Source organism: Clupea harengus, chromosome 21 (genome assembly GCF_900700415.2).
Source record: "Clupea harengus chromosome 21, Ch_v2.0.2, whole genome shotgun sequence".
Lineage (NCBI taxonomy): Eukaryota > Metazoa > Chordata > Actinopteri > Clupeiformes > Clupeidae > Clupea > Clupea harengus.
Genome location: NC_045172.1, coordinates 1,305,818 through 1,324,489, shown reverse-complemented (window position 1 = coordinate 1,324,489; position 18,672 = coordinate 1,305,818). Strand labels below are relative to the sequence as shown.

The 18,672-nt window shown below is 45.4% G+C and overlaps 2 protein-coding genes across 6 annotated transcripts in view; both read left to right on the top strand.

The window, feature by feature from the left end:
• Nucleotides 1–13,348, top strand: part of nck2b (NCK adaptor protein 2b) — a 37,960-nt gene extending 24,612 nt beyond the window's left edge. For 4 of the 5 annotated variants that reach the window (XM_031558601.2, XM_031558598.2, XM_031558599.2 and 1 more), the window contains 3 exons: nucleotides 1,778–2,019; nucleotides 10,207–10,988; nucleotides 12,561–13,348. In XM_031558601.2, coding sequence (XP_031414461.1) covers nucleotides 1,794–2,019; nucleotides 10,207–10,988; nucleotides 12,561–12,755 — 1,203 coding nt within the window. In that variant the 5' untranslated portion in view covers nucleotides 1,778–1,793 and the 3' untranslated portion in view covers nucleotides 12,756–13,348. Of the gene's footprint in view, nucleotides 1–1,269; nucleotides 1,608–1,777; nucleotides 2,020–10,206; nucleotides 10,989–12,560 lie in introns of those variants that run through there. The other variant, XM_012823319.3, reaches the window with a different exon arrangement.
• Nucleotides 13,349–17,567: 4,219 nt separating this feature from the next.
• On the top strand, nucleotides 17,568–17,967 carry otos2 (otospiralin 2). Its single transcript, XM_042702933.1, has one exon. It carries the CDS (start codon nucleotides 17,664–17,666, stop codon nucleotides 17,823–17,825), a length of 162 nt encoding a protein of 53 aa, XP_042558867.1. The 5' UTR covers nucleotides 17,568–17,663; the 3' UTR covers nucleotides 17,826–17,967.
• Nucleotides 17,968–18,672: the final 705 nt, after the last annotated feature.

Sequence of the window (18,672 nt, the reverse complement as noted above, 5' to 3'; positions counted from 1 at the left end):
ATATATGCACACACTCTTCAGACACTGTAACGTTCATCCACGGCCAAGTTCATGACTCATAGCTAGGATATTAATGATTTAACAGGAGTTGATGCATCCTTCAATAAGCAGAGCAATTACAGAATTACAGGAAAACGCAGACAGAACCACGATCATCACGGAAGAGATTGATCAGTGGTCCTGACACGTAGCACACAGATAACTTCCTGTTGGAAAGGCCCACGGAGCATTCCTAACCATTAGGACTAAGGTTGTAGCCCAACACAAATGAAAAGAAAAGAAACATGTCTGTCGTCAGGCTCACACTCTGAACATGGCTGGTATGATCAGTATGATTAAAGCTACATGTGTTGTGAGTCACTGTCTCAGAAGCCATTTGTTCTCAAATGCCCAGCCAACGACAACTTCAAACAGTGAAGCTGCATAACCTGTTCCTCACAGCTTACAGTACTTGTAACCAGGCTGTGCATTTCAGCACCAGCTTTTGTTTCCACACACTGATAGTACGGTTACTGTCTTTTAACGGCAGAATGACATAATGACATCAAATAATGTAATGCATAGGTGTGTATGTAAGGCACAAGGTGGAAGCATAAGTTATCAGCATAAGTTGCTTCTGATTGTCATAAATGTGATTGAAAACGCAGAGCACATGTCAAAAGTGAGCCGCTGCGGTGGTAACCATAGCCTTGTTGTGACTCCAGCTCACAGGGTGTCACAGGGTGTCACAGGACCAGAGTGACGCAGGTCAAGACCACCCACTTAGTCAACCCTCTCAAGGGCTTCCTCTTTTCTCTGTCCTTTCCTTCTCTTTTCTCTTCTCCTTCTCCATTTGAAAAGAGACTTCAAGTCTTTATTATCCTGTGCAAGTCGGGCACTCTCTCTGCCGTGATCTCTTTTACGATCTACATCTCTCCGTGTTTGTCTCTTTGTATTTCTCTGTTTTTCTCTCTCTCAGTCTCACCAAGCTGAGGGATTTAAGGGAAGGGAGTCCATGTTGTTGCCTTGCAGCGCAGCAGTTGATGTTTCCCTGGATGTGTTCACTTGTATTCCCAGTCAGGCCGTGGGCCATATGGAGCTGCTGGCGGGTGCTGGGAATCCTCTGGTGGCTCTCCTCAGCTGGCTCCTCTCTCCTACACTCTCACTTTCCCTGTTTACTTCTGGTCTCTCCCCTTCCCCCCACTTTCCCATGTTTTGTCCCCCTCGTCCAACTTTATATTCTTTCCTTTACTTCCTCACTTTTGTTCCCTCCCTCCCTCCCTGCCTCTCTGCCTCCCTCTCTCGCTGTTCCTCCATAACTCGTGTTTATAGACACAGCCCATTTAACACACGGCAGCATTCCCTGCTGCGTGCTGATGAATCATTTACAGTATTTTAGATGAACGAGAGAGAAGGAGAGAGGCTAAAAAAGGGACGCCACGGCTCTGGGAGTCCCTCTAGGGTAGTGCGGCGAGTAAGCGCTTCAACTGCAGCACTCCGAGAGAGAGCGAGAGAGAGACGCACAGAGGAAAGAGAGTGGTGGAGGTCTATTCCTCCAGCTGGAGGATGGTGCCAGAGAGGACTTCAGAGAGGTTACTGCACCAGAGGGGCAACATGTAGGCCTAGAGGTGGGAAAGAGCTGCTTAGTCAGATGCAGACGGCTGCTTTGAGCTCTCCTGAGGGAGGCTAGCCACAGAACAGCTTGAGGAGAGTTGACAGCATGGTTGTCTGATTATCCTTTTTTGTCTTTTACCTTTCTCTCCCTCTCTCTCTCTCTTCCCTTCCTCTCTGCGTCTAGAGTGACTCCATGAAAGATGACAGAGGAGGTGATTGTTATTGCCAAGTGGGACTACACTGCCCAGCAGGACCAGGAACTTGACATCCGGAAAAATGAGCGCCTCTGGCTTCTGGATGACTCCAAGACGTGGTGGCGCGTGCGCAACACCTCCAGTAAGACGGGTTATGTCCCGTCCAACTACGTGGAGCGCAAGAACAGTCTGAAGAAGGGCTCCCTGGTGAAGAACCTCAAAGACACACTTGGTAAGGTGCTCCTGTCTGCTGCACGTACTCCAGGTCCAAATACTCAGAACTCCTCAAAGTATACAAGCAGCAGGAGAGATAGGCCCAGACTCGGGTACATTGCTTAGAATTGTTTTGTTTTTATATTGTGTAAGTAGAATTTTACAGAAGTAATTTATGAAAGGTGATGAATATGCCAAAAAAATGAGAACAGAAGATGTAATTTGCTATTTGTTTTTAAGCTATTTCTTAATCTATCATGAAAGGCAATGTGATTGATCTGTACACATTTTGAGATGCATTTAGTCCTGTGCAGAATTCAGAATACAGTTCCATCAAGGAAACATAAAAGGCAGATACAAATAGCAACACTGATTTAGAAAAAAATGATTCTGTTTCACCTCGAGACCTGTGGCTATTTTTGCCAACAATGTATTGCTTTAAATAGACTTGTGTCTCTGAGAAGTGTTCAGATGTTTTTCTGTGGTACTACTAGCTTTTTATGGCCTTTTTTGTCCCCAAACCTGGCGGTTGACACTCTATTACTCGTAACAAACTAAAACAGGCTTTAACTTTGACTTCAACTCAGGTTATGGTTGGGGTCACAGGTAGTTGACAAGAAGTTGATACAGCGAGGGCTAGTTGATAGCTTCATTATTTAATGTTACACACAGGCTATCCCTTCTCGATGTAAAACATCAATGAAAGCCTAACTAATCATACCTACCTACCCTATGTGATGTGAAATTACTAAATATGTGGAAATGTGGTAGCATGTTGGATGAATATTTGTTTGTCAGCTTGGTAGAATCCCAGTGAGTGGTAACTTGCCTGAAAGCTTGCAGTTCCCACCGCTTGGTGGCTTTCCACTTGCTAGCTGGGATCCTTTATTTAGTGGTAGTGTTCAAAACATGAAGTTGACAACAGGCTCTATTAAATAGCCCAGAGGGTGCAGCTGTGTGGGGGATCAAACCAGATTAAGATGGAATGGGAGAAGGATCTCCAAATAAATCCATGAAACTAAGAGCGCTATCCTGGAGTCAGGCCAGGTGTACTTTATCACCAATTAAGCCACATTTAGTCACATCACTGGAACTTAATTGTTAGTCAGCCTGGTCCCTAAACACATGACCTGTTTAACACTGATGTACTGCTGAAAGAGTCAATAAAAGCATTACCTTCTCTGCCAGATGCATTTAGCATTTAGCATCTGCTCATTACGGTTCAATGACAGAAGACAACTAGAATCAGCATTAAAATGAGCATCAGTAGAAAAAGCATAAACCGGAATGGCATGTGACAACAGTTAATGTTTTTTAGCACATTCAATATGTATTAGATTAGAAAGGCATCAGTTATGAATATATTATTTAAGGGAGAGTGAATATGAGAGGAGAGTTTGCGCTGAAAAAAAGGCTTAAATTATGACTTAAAACTTGAAATGGATGAGAGGTCACGGAAACTGTCGGAGTAGACTGCACAGTTTGAGGGACATTAAATGACTCCGCACCCATTAAGTGCTTTACATGTTAAGAGAGGTCTTGAGTGATGATTTAGTAGTCAGTGGAGCTTATGGAGTTTTCTTCCATAGAAACAATTAAATGTGGTCTTCTACAGACACAATTGAGTGCTGTTCAAAGAATCTCTATTTTCCTTACTGTGTGGCCGATAAGATTGCACTTAATTGCAGGGTTGTCAAGCAAGAAGGGCCTTTAATAGCCTCTGCTTCTGTGTGCTGCTGCCTGAGGGCCCAGTGGACCATGATGCTTTAGGAAGAGATAACTGCACAGAATAAGCTTCTCTTAGTCAGGCTGTTGGCCCCTGCCCTGCCCTGGTCTTGTCCAGTGCTATTTCATTCATCAATGCTGTTTTTAAGATGAGAAATAAAACACAACACACGCGCAGCCAGTGACCTCATTTCAGAAAAAGTATTTAGCCAAAACTCTGGCGTTGGGCCAGTGGGGCTGTTTATCTAACAGCCGGCAGGTTCATCAGACTTGCGGTCCAGTAGAGCGCTCCGGTGCTCATTCCAGCTGACACATAAACTGTAAGTGGAGAGTAGTTGATGTTTTTTCTGCCTGGGGGCTGTGGGGGCTGTGAGGGCTGTCAGCCGCTTGACGCGTGCCCCCTCCAGTTGCCCCGGCTCTGCCCCGCCAGCCAGCGCAGTCCCCTCTCTGGAGCGCTGGACGAACACTGCAGCTGCGGGGTTAAGCTGAGACATGCGGGTGCAGATGAAAGCCGTCTAACTGGGTGAATTGAGCTGTCAAGGGTCACGCATAGCACTCTGGGCGTCCTCATGCCATCAGGGCTGGGGGTTGAGTGCATTTGTCGTGCTTGTGTTACAGCGTGCTTGAGGGCTTGTGTTTTGACCCGCCAACGAGTTAATGTGATGGCTAATGGTTTCGATGGGACGCTAGAATGTTCTAGAATCCTCCTTTGACATTTGTTTCTTCCTGTCAAAGAATGGGATGGCAAAAGACTGTGTATGGTATGTCCATGACCACATATCAGAATTTAAGCCTCTGGGTTTGCTATGTTGGCATTTTCACTTCTCATAAATCTGGCATAGATATTGGTGACTAAGGGCATTTGCCAAGACTGCAGTCTTTTCGGTTGAATCTTTTTCAGTCAAGACCCCAAAAGCCTTACAGTGCCTAACCATACACCCATGAGTTCTGAGTGCCCTCTTTTGTGACTATAGATGAGCGGAGACTTCCTAGCGGTCCCAGCGATGGTTGCATTGATTCGTGACTTTAAAAGCCATGCTGCAGGACCATGTGTGCATGCATGTGTTTTTCTGGGCATTAGGATAATCCAGATTTTGGCAGTAGCCATTGTTCTTTTTCCTGCGGCACCCTGCTAGTGATGCTGTGCCGTGCCATATTGTTTGGCACGGTGTTCAGGCCTTGCCTCGGAGGGGTGGTGAGGGGCCTTTGGTAGGGCGAGTGGCATCTCCTGACAAGTGTGCATTTTCAACAACACTCTACATTAGTAGACCCAGCCCTTAACTTAACGCTTATCCCCTTAACCCTCCTTCTCCTGCCTCAGACTAACACAGGTCGGAACGTTACTGGTGGAAAAGCAACAGTTGAAGAGGCTGTTCTCACTACTATAATGTTTTTTTTAAGGATGAAGAAATGAATGCTTGTAGATGTGTTTTGATGTTTTTTATGATTTATAGTGTGAAGTTATGTGGCCAAATAATGATGTTCTGTTCACTCGTGTCATGACTATACTTGAGAAAGACATGATGCATTGTATGTGTTTTATTTGTGTTTATCATGCAGGCTAGCAAGTGTTAGCTGATCTCTCCTTGCTCATTAGCAAGTTAGCTTGTAGGCTTAATGTATCAGTAGCCTGCCATGATCAGAACATGATAGTTTGAAAAGGATTTGTGTGAAAAGGATGAAGGCTAACCTATGTAGCAGCTATGTATTAGGGCTGGCTTTTCATATAAAGATTTGGGAGGTTTAACATTTCTGAACATTGGCAATACTGAGCAAAGCATCTTGAATTGTAGTATCATCTTATTTCACCCCCAATATGTGTGATAGCTGCAGAGGTAGAGTAGACCTGGAAGTGAGGGATGTGTGAAAGCTTTATTCGGACAACACAGTCCTTTTGAAGCTATTTGCACTTCACTAACGTTGTAAATGATTGTTGAAATGGGCGAGCATACATTGTTTTTTCAGTAAAGAAGTATGTGCCACTTTGTCTGAAGACATGAAGGAAAAGTGAGGGAATGGGGGATCGGGAGCAGGAGGGGGAAACAGCAGAAGGCATGGAGAGAGAGGAAAGGGGATTAATCATCCAGCCTTGTGGTTCTAATGTCTACTTTGCTAAACCAAATGATTTTTGTCATGACTTCTGTGCAGAGTTGGTCAGGCGTCTGTAGCCAAGAGTGTGTGTTCTCTGAGTTGGTCAGGCGTCTGAGGCCAAGAGTGTGTGTTCTCTGAGTTGGTCAGGCGTCTGAGGCCAAGAGTGTGTGTTTTCTGCGGCTGCAAGCCTCCCTGAGGAAGCATGCAGGAGAACGGCCTGCTTGTGCAGCGCCGGCCCCTCAGCCTCCCCGCAGGGGCCGGACTGCCACCGCAGCGTGCTGACATCAGCAGGCTGATATTTCTGGAGCAGGCGCCTAATGGCCACGGTGGCTGGTCTGGGGTCAGTTTTCACATTTGGCCTTTGCCTGAGTAGTGGAGGAGGAGGAGGAGGAGGAGGAGGAGGAGGAGCACTGGCGTGCTGTGTAGACTGTAGTTTCTTCTTCATAAATGGTTAGTCTTTGCCCTGATTGCCCTTGAGAGCCCAATGCCACAAGTGTTTATGGACTATTTCATAGCAAAAGCTGTGGACAAGCCCTAAACAAAACCAAACACATTCACTCATTTTAAAGTTAAACAGCAAAGCAGACTTAAGAATGAACATTAACTAAGAGTGTTTATAGCCTTTGCATCAGCAGTTTCGGAAGAGAGGAGTTCATCCAAGCAGCATTTAAGGCCAGTCATTTGTAATTTCCTCAAATGACAAGAAGGATTTGCATGCAGAGTTCATTCCCTGTTGACAGACTAGGCTAATCAGGCTGATGGATGTGCCTGTAAGGAATGATTATTGTCCTTTACATGAAGATGATGGCTGTTTGTGGCAGTCTGAGAGGGACGCTAAAGAGGGAAACCAGTCCTAGTTTGTGCTGGTGCTCACATTTCACAGTTTTGAAATGAAAACTAGAAGTTCCTGTGAGCTGATTTGACATTTTGGCCTCTCTATATTTAGATTAGTTAGAAGATTGTTCCATAAAGGGTCAGGTATGTTTACACAAAATAAGCATCTCCCCAAGCGTCCCCTCTGCACTTGAGACTGGAAGAATCCCAACATACTGTAGGAGGAATGCAGGAAAGGGAATAGAACGTGCAGACATTAAAAACAAGATGTGAGTGAAGTGGAGTTGAGTTTTTCACCTAAGAATTAAGAGGTTTTAGACACATACTCTCTCTTAATCCGTTCAAGAAATTAGAAATATGTTCCCAGAATAGGCCTGATTGTATAGCAGGTCCTCGCTGGATTTATAAGACAGTAATTCCACTGAATTAAAAAATAAAAAATGCCAACTCAGTCAGAGATGAAAGTGGTGTATGTGGATGGCTGAATGCTCTCTTTGCACCACCGAAGGGGTAGGTGTCGTCAGAAGGCTTCTTTACTGTGGTGTGTAATTTTAACTCCTTCCTGTGATCTGCCTTGGGACCGAATTCAGCCACAGATCATATAGCTGTGCTATGTAGCTGTGCTATGCGAGTGTCCCACCAGGGTCAAATATGTGAGTGATATTAGCTATTAGATATTAAGAGATGTACTTCCCTGTCAGTTACAAGTTTGAGGCTTGGAGTGTGCAGACAGGACTCCCACACAGTAGGGCTAGAATCCATCTACGCATTGAAAATAACACTCAGCATCCCTATTCCTCCTCACTCTACAGACCCAGCCATCCAAACCTGACTGCTGTAGGAAGTGTGGTATAGAGTTCTCAAAAGTAGGGCAGCAGCTTCCACGCTCCGTGGTGCACATCTAAGCCTGCTGTCTTTGTGTTTATAGAACTGAACGATCAAGGATTCTTTCTTTCTTTGCGTTTTGCTTTCCTTTCACGTGTACGATCGAAAACTTAAAGCTTTAGCTGGTGTTGTGCAGTGATTATTGCTTCCGTTGCCGCCGGGGCTTTCTTGAGGAGGAGAGACTTGTCTGTCACTGCACTCACCCGCTCTCCCTCTCCTCTTGAGTTTACAGCTACTGTTCCTCCCTTCCTCCCTCTCCTCCTCTTCTCTCCATAAAAGCCAGAGTCTGTCAAGCAGGAGATGTTCACTTGTTTTCCTTTCTGGAGGAGGCTATAAATAGAGCCCCCCCCCCCCCAACCCAGATAGTTCCCTGTTGGTTAGTGGAACAGAATGGAAGGGAGGTGATGGGTTGAGCCGTGACAGGGGCTAAGTGCTGAGATATATTTGAGAAAATGGCCACCATTCTCATCAAACCCCTTTTCTGCTTCTCCAGGTCACTTAAGTTCTAAATCGGTCACGGTTTTTACTTGCCTCTTAGTCGGGGCCTTGTTCCGGGGGAAAAGCGTAACTTCTCACAAGTTGAGCGCCGTAGGTCTCCTCTCGGTCGACACTTCCTTAACGTGTGCGTTCCACTCACAACACCATCTCATTGAACTCTTTGAACGCCTCAGATTCTTCAGCTGGGAATCTGAGCCAGCGAGCCCCGTCATGTGGTGTAGTGAATGATTCAAAGTGACAGCGGCGTGACGGGCAGGTCTGGGGGAGTTGCGTGACGGCACCTGGGGCTTGAGATGTGTGTGAGAGGGAGCGCGTGTGTGTAAATATTGATATGAGTGTGCGAGCTGCTGTGCAGACTTGCGGGTTAATAAGTCATGATGTGCTGCTCCTGAGACACACACACACACACACACACACACACACACACACACACACATGGACACACACACACACACACACACACACACACACACACACACACACAGAGTCATGATGTGCTGCTCCTGAGACTGGGACACTGGGGCTGGCACCATCTCATGCTCCCCATCGCCCCCCAGCTGACACTCACACGCACGCATGCACACACACACACACACACACACACACACACACACATGGACACACACACACACACGGACACACACGCACACACACACACTCACACACACACACACACACACACACACACACATGGACACACACACACTCACACACACACTCACACATACACTCACACACACACACACACACACACACACACACACACACACACACACACACACACACAGCTCCACTGAGGTAGAGGAGCTGTCAGGCATGAAGAACAGTGGAGGTCAGAGATATGATTGTTTGGCTCCTGCCTGACCGGAGCATCAGCCACTGCTAAAGCAACCACAGTTGGATTTACAGACTAATAGAAGGCAGGGCTACAGGAACTGTTAAAAAGTGGTTTGTAATCCTTAACAGTCACAAACACTTGACAATTTACATGTAAATGTAAAGCAAATGTAACTACTCATTCAAGTCTACTTACCCCCATGATATTCACAAACACTAGCTGATGTTTTTTATCAGCAATCCTCTTTTTGTGTCAGTAAATCATCTGAAATTACTGTGAAACAGCAGTGGTCTGTTGACTTGCGCATGCTGCTATGGTAACAGAAATGAATGTTTGTCAGCAGAAAGTTATTTCTCTTCTCTCTGAGGAATTTACAAAGTTGTTGCTACTGTGCCTGCTCCAGCCACCCCCACACCCTGCACGGCGACACTCTCTCTTCCTCCTCTATCCTCCTCTCCTCTCTCTTCCTCCCATATCTCCTCTATCCTCCTCTCTTCTCTTCCTCCCATATCTCCTCTATCCTCCTCTCTTCTCTTCCTCCCATATCTCCTCTCTTCTTCTCCTCTCTCTTCCTCCCATACCTCCTCTATCCTCCTCTTCTCCCCCATCCTCCTCTCCTCTCTCTTCCGCTCTATCCTCCTCTCCTCTCTCTTCCTCCCATACCTCCTCTATCCTCCTCTCCTCTCTCTTCCTCCCATATCTACTCTATCCTCCTCTCCTCTCTCTTCCTCCCATATCTCCTCTATCCTCCTCTTCTCTTCCTCCCATATCTCCTCCATCCTCCTCTCCTCTGAGTTGGATTACTCTCCACTGAACTCAGATTGCAGCCTTGTGTCCACAATGTCTGTACACACTCTTCAAACTATACGCTGTAGCTCAGACCACCGTATACGCTGTGTTCTACACTGTTATATTGCAACTGCTAATGTTACTATTTTGTAAGCTTGATTTACGGACCAAAGATCAGCCCCAGCCTGTGAAGGCCTCTTTTGTTTTGTGTGTGATCAGGCCCTTACCTTGAAGAAGCAGCAAGGTGGTCTAAACCAAGCGAGCTAAACTAGCTAAAAGGCAGCAGCCTTGCAGACACCACTAACAGCACAGATGGTACCTATAAATGCTTGATAGCTTGAGAACTGATGTATTTGTGCTTAATGTATGCGCAGCAATATTGTGCTGTAAAAGTCGTCCTTACATTTAGGTGACAACACCTTTACTACATATAAACCACAACTATAGTGAAAACAGACCTCAAACATACCTCAAAAGCAGAACATTCATACTCTCTCTCTCTCTCTCTCTCTCTCTCTCTCTCTCTCTCTCTCTCTCTCCTCCTAGGCCTTGGGAAGACGAAGCGAAAGACGAGTGCCCGTGACGCGTCCCCCACCCCGAGCACTGACGCCGAGTACCCGTCCAACGGCAGCGGCAGTGGCAGCGGGACCGAGCGCATCTACGACCTCAACATCCCGGCGCTGGTGAAGTTCGCCTACGCGGCGGAGCGTGAGGACGAGCTAGCGCTGGTCAAGGGCACGCGGGTGCTGGTCATGGAGAAGTGCAGCGACGGCTGGTGGCGCGGCAGCTACGGCGGCCAGGTGGGCTGGTTCCCCTCCAACTACGTGCTGGAGGAAGGGGGCGAGGAGGCGGCCGGCGACCCCCCGGCGGGGGTGGGCTACCTGAGCCTGCAGCGGCAGCCGCCGAGGGCGGGGGGGCTCAGTAACGGCGAGCCGCAGCCGCAGCTGGAGGTGCTGCACACCGTCCAGACGCTGTACCCCTTCAGCTCGGTGACGGACGAGGAGCTGAACTTTGAGAAGGGCGAGATCATGGAGGTGGTGGAGAAGCCCGAGAACGACCCCGAGTGGTGGAAGTGCCAGAACGTCCGCGGCCAGCTGGGCCTCGTGCCAAAGAACTACGTGATGGTCCTGAGCGACGGGCCGGCGCCGGGCGGCACCCTGCAGCGCCCAGCCGTGGGTGGAGCCGGGACACAAACGGGCCCGTCTCGCACGGGGAAGTTCGCTGGGAAGGACTGGTACTACGGCAAAGTGACGCGGCACCAAGCGGAAAGGGTGCTCAACGAGAGGGGTGTCGAGGGCGACTTCCTGGTTCGAGACAGCGAGTCATCGGTGAGTGCATGATCATCAGTCCAGTCGTCTCTCTTTAAAGCACTCTAGACGTGCTGAGTCTCTATTGCAGAATAGGCACAGGAGATAAATACCACTTCTACATCAACACAGGCTCACTGATACAGCATTTACATGAATTACAAGATACAACAGACCACAGAATGGCTACATGTATTTAAAGCCTTCAATGAAGGAGGTTGATCACAGACTAGAAACAGCCATCACATGACACTTACCAGCTCACGGATGCAGTAATATGAGGCATGTTTTTACAAAGTAACTTTTACAAAGTAATTGAAACGATGTGCAGAAATTGTAGCTTTAAAATAACATTGATATATCTGGATCTAAGATTGTAACTATTTGATTGGAATGAAATGTAGTTGTATGTATGGGTTCCTTTGGGAAGCGAGATGTTTTACAGCAGATCACAACTCAATGCCTGTAGACAAGACTCCCTCTCCTTGTAAATCCCACCGACAACTTGACAAGAGCCACCCACACTCACGCCAGATGCCCTCTTGTTGTATGTTGTATACATATAACACACAGCTCAGATGCCCTCTTGTTGTATGTTGTATACATATAACACACAGCTCAGATGCCCTCTTGTTGTATGTTGTATATATATAACACACAGCTCAGATGCCCTCTTGTTGTATGTTGTATACATATAACACACAGCTAAGATGCCCTCTTGTTGTATGTTGTATAACACACAGCTCAGATGCCCTCTTGCTGTATGTTGTATATATATAACACACAGCTCAGATGCCCTCTTGTTGTATATTGTATATATATAACACACAGCTCAGATGCCCTCTTGTTGTATATTTTATATATATAACACACAGCTCAGATGCCCTCTTGTTGTATATTGTATATATATATAACACACAGCTCAGATGCCCTCTTGTTGTATGTTGTATATATAGAACACACAGCTCAGATCCCCGGGAGTCTGCATTGATTAGTATTATATTGTAGCTCATGTATTTGCATGCACATCATCCAGGATGGAGACACAGCCCTGTGAAAGAATGTTATTTACAAACTGAATTCATAGTTAGTTTTAGATTCTGAAATGAAATGATGAAGAAATGGCTGCTGTGGCTGGCTGGGAATGCTCTATCCCCAGATGCAAATAATTATCATAAAATAATTAAAATATATATACTTATTTGGGGGCTTGCATATTGGTATTACACAAACCCACGAGATGATTTTAATCTTAAACTACTCTATAATTGGAGATGATTGAATTAAATTAAAATGGTATCAAACTTTATTGTTTCTTGAAAATGAATGTGTTTACCAGTTACACTGTGCTCTCTTGGAGGCTGTTTGTTTCAAATCGAATTGAAACTTAATTTCATCTTTGTTTCCAACACCCAACACCCCACCCCCTCCCACCCTTGTTCCACCCATCTGTTTCTCACTCGTTACCACGTCAACCCTGTCACCCCTCTTCTCTTGGCTTTTTACCCCTCTCCTCCTCTTTTATGTCCTCCTTTTCTTGTCCTCCCCTCTGTGTCCCTCTCTCTCCTCTCTCTCCTATCTGTCCTCCTCCAGCCCAGTGATTTCTCTGTGTCCCTGAAGGCGGCGGGGAAGAACAAGCACTTTAAGGTGCAGCTGTGTGAGGGCGTGTACTGCATCGGCCAGCGGCGCTTCAACAACATGGACCAGCTGGTGGAGCACTACAAGAAGGCACCCATATTCACCAGCGAGCAAGGGGACAAGCTCTACCTGGTCAAACCTCTGCTGTGACACACACACACACACAGTAACACACACACACACTCTTACCCATACACGCACTCACCAACCCTGCCTGAAAGCAAGCCTTAGGATTGGACTCTCTACAGAGCAATGTCTTGTTTTCAAGTCCTGTGCGGCTAAAAGCAACGGTTCCGAGAAATAAAGAACTTTTACCACATAGCAGCAAACTGAGGACATTCAGTAAGAACCATGAACCATGAGTCAAGCAAGAACCAATCTCTTGGAGCCAAATGTGGTGATGTCAAAGATTATCATGGTACAAGCAGGACAGCTGTTTCACATCTTTATTTAAAGTGTCCCTCGGCCTGGTTTTCATTGTTTTGTTTAGTTTTTTGTCTTAAAGTGTACCCTTCCCAGGGTTTGTTTGTGGAGAAGGTTTATGAAGGAGAAACCTGCCTTCACTAAGTGACCATAGTAAGCTCTCACTCATTGCCTTGGCTGCTGGCGCCCCCTCTCTGTGGCTCCTCCTGCGCGCTGGAACATTCTGAGAGGGCCCAGTCTGACAGCACTTCCATTCTGGAAACTTCCATGTCAATAACTGTTGTGAGTATAGCTGTTCAAGACCAGAGGGAGATGTAAAGGGGGGGGGGGGGGGGGGGGGACACTTTTCTTTCAGTACAAGCAGGGAAAATGTGCTCTGTTTGCGGTTTGTAATGTCCAGACCCACTAGAAGCTCTTGGAAGAGCTTCACCAACACTCTGTGATCTGTGAATAAGCAGAACTATTTGAGTATGAACATTTTTCAACCAAATACACAGGTATTTTTACAGGCTATTTGAGCTGTGCCAGCTGGGATGGTGCTGAGCACGCATCTGAGAGCGAGCGAGCCGTCTCAGGAAGTGGACCCGTCCTCTACGTCCGTCTCAATCGGAGGGAAGAACAAGAGTGCCACTCGGTGTCCAAAAATGGAAGTGACAAGGGAAGCCAGTTTCAGTTTTCAGTTGAATGTGGATGTCCAACCAAATGTGCCACCCTCGTAACTGCTCATGTGTCCCCTTCCTCTCCCTAACACACCCCACACTTTCATATTTACTGTTCTAAATCATCAGATCAGAGTTGTAGTGTATGTATCTATCTATGGCCACTGATTAAAGCATAAATATACATATAAACACAGACACAAACACTATGTTTACCAGTAAGACTCAACATATGATTTCCCACCTCTCCTTTTTGATATGTCCGAATGTTATTGAGCATCGTTATTTAAAAGTTTTCATCTGTATGTCTATTTAAAAAGAAGAAATATGGTACATATATAATTTAGTTCCAGACGTATAGAACTGTACAAATACAGTGTGGTTAGGATTGAGATACATTTGTTCGATTAAAGATTTTTTTGAAAAAAGAATTGAAATCTGTTTGAATCCTGTAAGGCTCAACACTACTATGTGTTTGAAAAACACAGCATTTGGTCAGTTAAGTGATGTTTGATGGCTTTACTGGTCTCGAACAAGTATAGCTGAAGTATGGTGTGTCTTAAGCCTGTGAGGGAATATAGTTATTCCTGACCTTGAAGTGTATGTAATGTAACATTGTAATAGTTTCTCCAGTGTGCATATGCTGCATTAATGTTGCTAAGACATTGCTGACGGTGGTGCAGAGATTCATTGACCCTCCAGTAGGTGGTGCTGTTTAGATAATGGTACCATTCAGTTGCACCGCTCCACTGCTAACAAAAACACTAAGGTCTGGCACCTCCCATGATAAGTCACCATGAAAATGCCTCTGTAATTGTCCTGTGGTACATTACTGATACAGTGAGATCAGTCTTGGTCTGTTTGCTCTGGTTGTTCCCACCATTACACAGTGATGTGCTCACTGGATTAACCCACCCCGAAGGCTTAATCCAGGGGTAGTCACAGTGTCTGCCGAGCAGATGAGGCAGACAGAGGGACTCTCAGGTTCCCTGGCTGGGAAAGAAAGGCTCTGGGTGTCAGTGCACTGTGTGAGTTCATCTCAGGGTGAATGGTGGGGGAAGGTTTGTGGGGATGGGAGGTTTGGTTTTTCTCTGTTATAGGTTATATTCTCTGTTATGTGTAAATACTGTTTGAAAAGCGTGAAACTATGCTATAGCCTACAAGAAGCTTTTTGTTCTTGTGTAGAAGGCTTTTGACTTTGCACGTTTGAAGTGACACTAATTGTCCTTTACTACAGTAAATGTGCCATGTAGATGTGTGTATCTCAGTTTTCCGACACATGCATCACTGAAACGCCCATCCTTTTCTAAATCCATTTATGATGGCTTGTGCGATGCACTGTGTGTTTTGATGGCTTGTGAGATGCACTGTGTGTTTTGGCATAAGACGTCCCGTACAAAGACACTCCTGTTAACAGGAGTTCTCAAGGTTGACTTGGGCCAAAACTTAAGAGCTCTAGATTTCACCTTCTTATAAGAATCACTACAGGCATGAGACTGAGCTAGTCATATGATATGTAGACATGGTAGATAGATAGATAGATAGATATAGATAGATAGATAGATATGTGTAAATAATGAGTAGGTAATGTATTGATATTATTACTCTCTGTATGAGTTCTAAAAAACACTAGAGTGTCTAGTGTAAAGGGAGAAGATGTGACTGTGAGGTTCCTCATGTGCTGTAGGTTCCCATGGGTTCCCATGGCCCAGTCAGCCCACGGTTGCTCCTGGACTTCTAAGGTCTCCATACCACAAAGGTGCTCTTTGAGAACGCTGGTATGCCTTCTGAAGGTGTGAGAAGTAGAGTGGATGTTGGAAAGAGACAGTAAGGTCAAGAGATGAGAGCCAGCCCATGAGGCATGCATGGGAAAGGCAAACACCGCAGCGCGGGGAGCACCAGGCCAGACACATACATACACACACACACACACCTGCTCTTGGCCCAGACAGGACACTACTCAGGCTCAGCAGCTGACATCAGGAGAGCCTCTGTATGTATTGCACTGGAAAACCTTTTGCTTTGTGTTGCGCCTAATTTCTGTGGTTTTAGGTGACGTGACTGGATTTCCTTTGGTAGTTTGACATGATACAGTCTGGTTTTATGTTTTGTTGACGGACTTTTCTTTCCTGGTCAGTTGTGGTAGTTTGTCAGAGAGAACATCATGCCTCGGCTCAGCCTGCTCCTCTGCACTGTCCTGCTGGGATACCTCTGGCTCACAGGTAAGGCACACACATGGCATCAAATGTGGGAAAGTTCCTGCTGGGAATTCTACAGAAATTGTGCCACTAATGTTGTTTTCTTCTGGTAAACAACACATATAAACACATCAGTTGAGGTGAGACAGAAGATGAGACTACATGATCAAACCTGTACAAATGCGTATAAATGGCAAGCCTTTTATTTGATGACAGACAAAATCAATCTTCCTTAACACCAAAGGGCATTTGTCAGATTCTCCAAATAGCTTGACACTGTTCCTGGTGCTGTGTCAGCCCTGAGAGATTTAGGGTTTATGTCCCGCTGCTTTGGTATGTCTCACTGGGAGAAGGACATGCCTACAGTCTAAACTTAAGGATTTTTCCCAGGCTGACTATCACGCTGATGTCATCTTCCTACAAATGCACTGGGTCAATGGCTGGCTGTTTCTCAGGAAATAGGTGTGAACTGGAAGTGAGGTTCAGATTCTGTTATTCTCTTTTTAAGGTTGGGTAGAGAGAGGGCTTAAACATTGAAGTTGTTTTTCTTGTTTGACCAATATAAGGTGTGCCTCGGACAGAGGTCATGATGTTGATAGTTACACTTGTGCTTCCAGTGAATTAAAATCATGACTGTCAATGTTGAGGAAAATGTCAGAAGGAACTGATTTAACACCCTTCACTACTTTCTCTGCAGAGGTAAAGTGCAGCGAGGAATCCGGTGAGTAATATCTTCTTTAAATAGGCTTTCCATCACTGCAGAAGTAATATGTAGCATACATACATATATATATATGTGTGTGTGTGTGTGTGTATATGTATAGTAATATAATGTATATGTCGGTTGACCAAGGTCTGCTGGAAGATGCCTGTGCGTGCGTGCGTGCGTGCGTGCGTGCGTGCGTGCAGAGTGTGTGTGCGTGCGTGCGTGCAGAGTGTGTGTGTGTGTGTGTGTAGTGTGTGTGTGTGTGTGTGTGTGTGTGTGTGTGTGTGTGCGTGTGTACGTGCGTGCGTGCAGTGTGTGTAGTGTGTGTTGTGTTTGTGTGCCCAGTGGGCTATAACATGAAAAGAAGAGAGTAGAGCATTTCAACTGCGAGTTGAGTAACAAGCTTCCAACTGACACCAAACTCACAGTCACACTGAGTTCAAAGAGTTCAAAGCTGAACGTCCTCATGTGCTCTAACTCAGCATGCATCCTCAGTAAAGTCATGAAGAACACTAATAAAACACATTTTAAAGCCTTCCAGTGCCATACAAGTCCTGGGTGTTTTGGACTCTTCTAATATAAATAAAAATTGCATTTATAACTTCATAAAATGTAAGTGTATGTTGCGGACTTAAAGTGATCTGAGGGTTCATCTTAGGATGTAAACTCTGATATCGCTTTACCAAAAGCGTGAGTAAGGTACTTATAATGTTGTGAGTAGTTCAGTGCAGCTGTGGCGGTTATATCATTTAGTGGACATGCACTCTACATAATGATTTGTTAAGTGTTATAACTTTAATATAAACATGATTTCAAACAAGTATCTAAGGTTACTGCAACAGTTTGCTTTATGTTGCATTACACAGGCTTCTTACCACTCAGTCATTGATATGTTATGAAGCACAGTATAATTCATCATTAATGTGCTCATAAGGCATTATAGAGGAAATTCATAGGAAATGTAAACAAACAAATCTAAGGCACAGCTAAGAAAAAACATCCATTAGCCTCTGATTGGCTGCCATAGTTCTCACACTTCTCTCCCTGTGCAGGTGTGCGTGAGACCCACAACATGCCCAACTGGGCCCTGACCTCCTCAGACTTCTTTGGTTGGGTGGAGGAGCTGCGCGCCAGCGGTGGCTATGAGAAGATCCAGGATCTGGCCAGAACCTTCTGGGCTCACTTCCCCTCCGCCAGCCGCCTGGGCTACGACCCCCCTGCCCCCGAGGAGTAAGACCACAGGCCCAGCGTTCAGTGCTGCTCCTCTCAGACCTCCACTCTACTGGACCCCAAAGACTGTGACATGTTCTGGAGATAGGGCCTAATGTATGGTGACCATTTGGAAATATTTGGTCGGTGAAAATGAATAGAGAAACTTAACCAGAACAGAGGAGCTGTGTTTTAATAAAAACATGTTCAAACATTATACAATTTATATGTCGTGTGTCACCTTTTGTCAACAATTCATATATTGCAATAATGCCCTTCGTCTGAGACCTGACTCACTAATGTGTCATAGTCAGGTTGGAGAGATTCTTCTGATCCAATACAACTGCATAATACAGTGACAGAGACTTCAATGAAAGCATATTAAAGGTGTGCTTAGGGGAGAGTGAATTAAGATCAGCCCTGTGGTCAAAGGAATATGAGACAGAAATAAAACTAATGGATACAATACATCAGGATGTGTGCAATCAATTGAACCCTTAACAGTGTGCCTAACTCAAATAGATAATAACATATGGGCTCAACTTGCCCCATATTAGAGGTAAGTTGAGCCATCTGAGGAAACAGTTATCAACTATTGTACTAACCAGATTTTAAAGTATAATTCTAAATATAATTATTACATTTAAACATTACAACTGATTTGTCTACAGTTTTGACACCTGAAGATGGTTTGCCAAGTCTCTAGGGATAAGAAATAGACGTGGAAGTCTGGAATTGAACGAGCTTTTATTCTTTTGAGGAATTTCCACAGATTATTTGTTTTTCACTTTCAGTGTAGACTCTCAACTGTATGTTTGGCATAATACCAAACGTTTTAGCTTATAAATATAATATAACCACCAACATGTCAC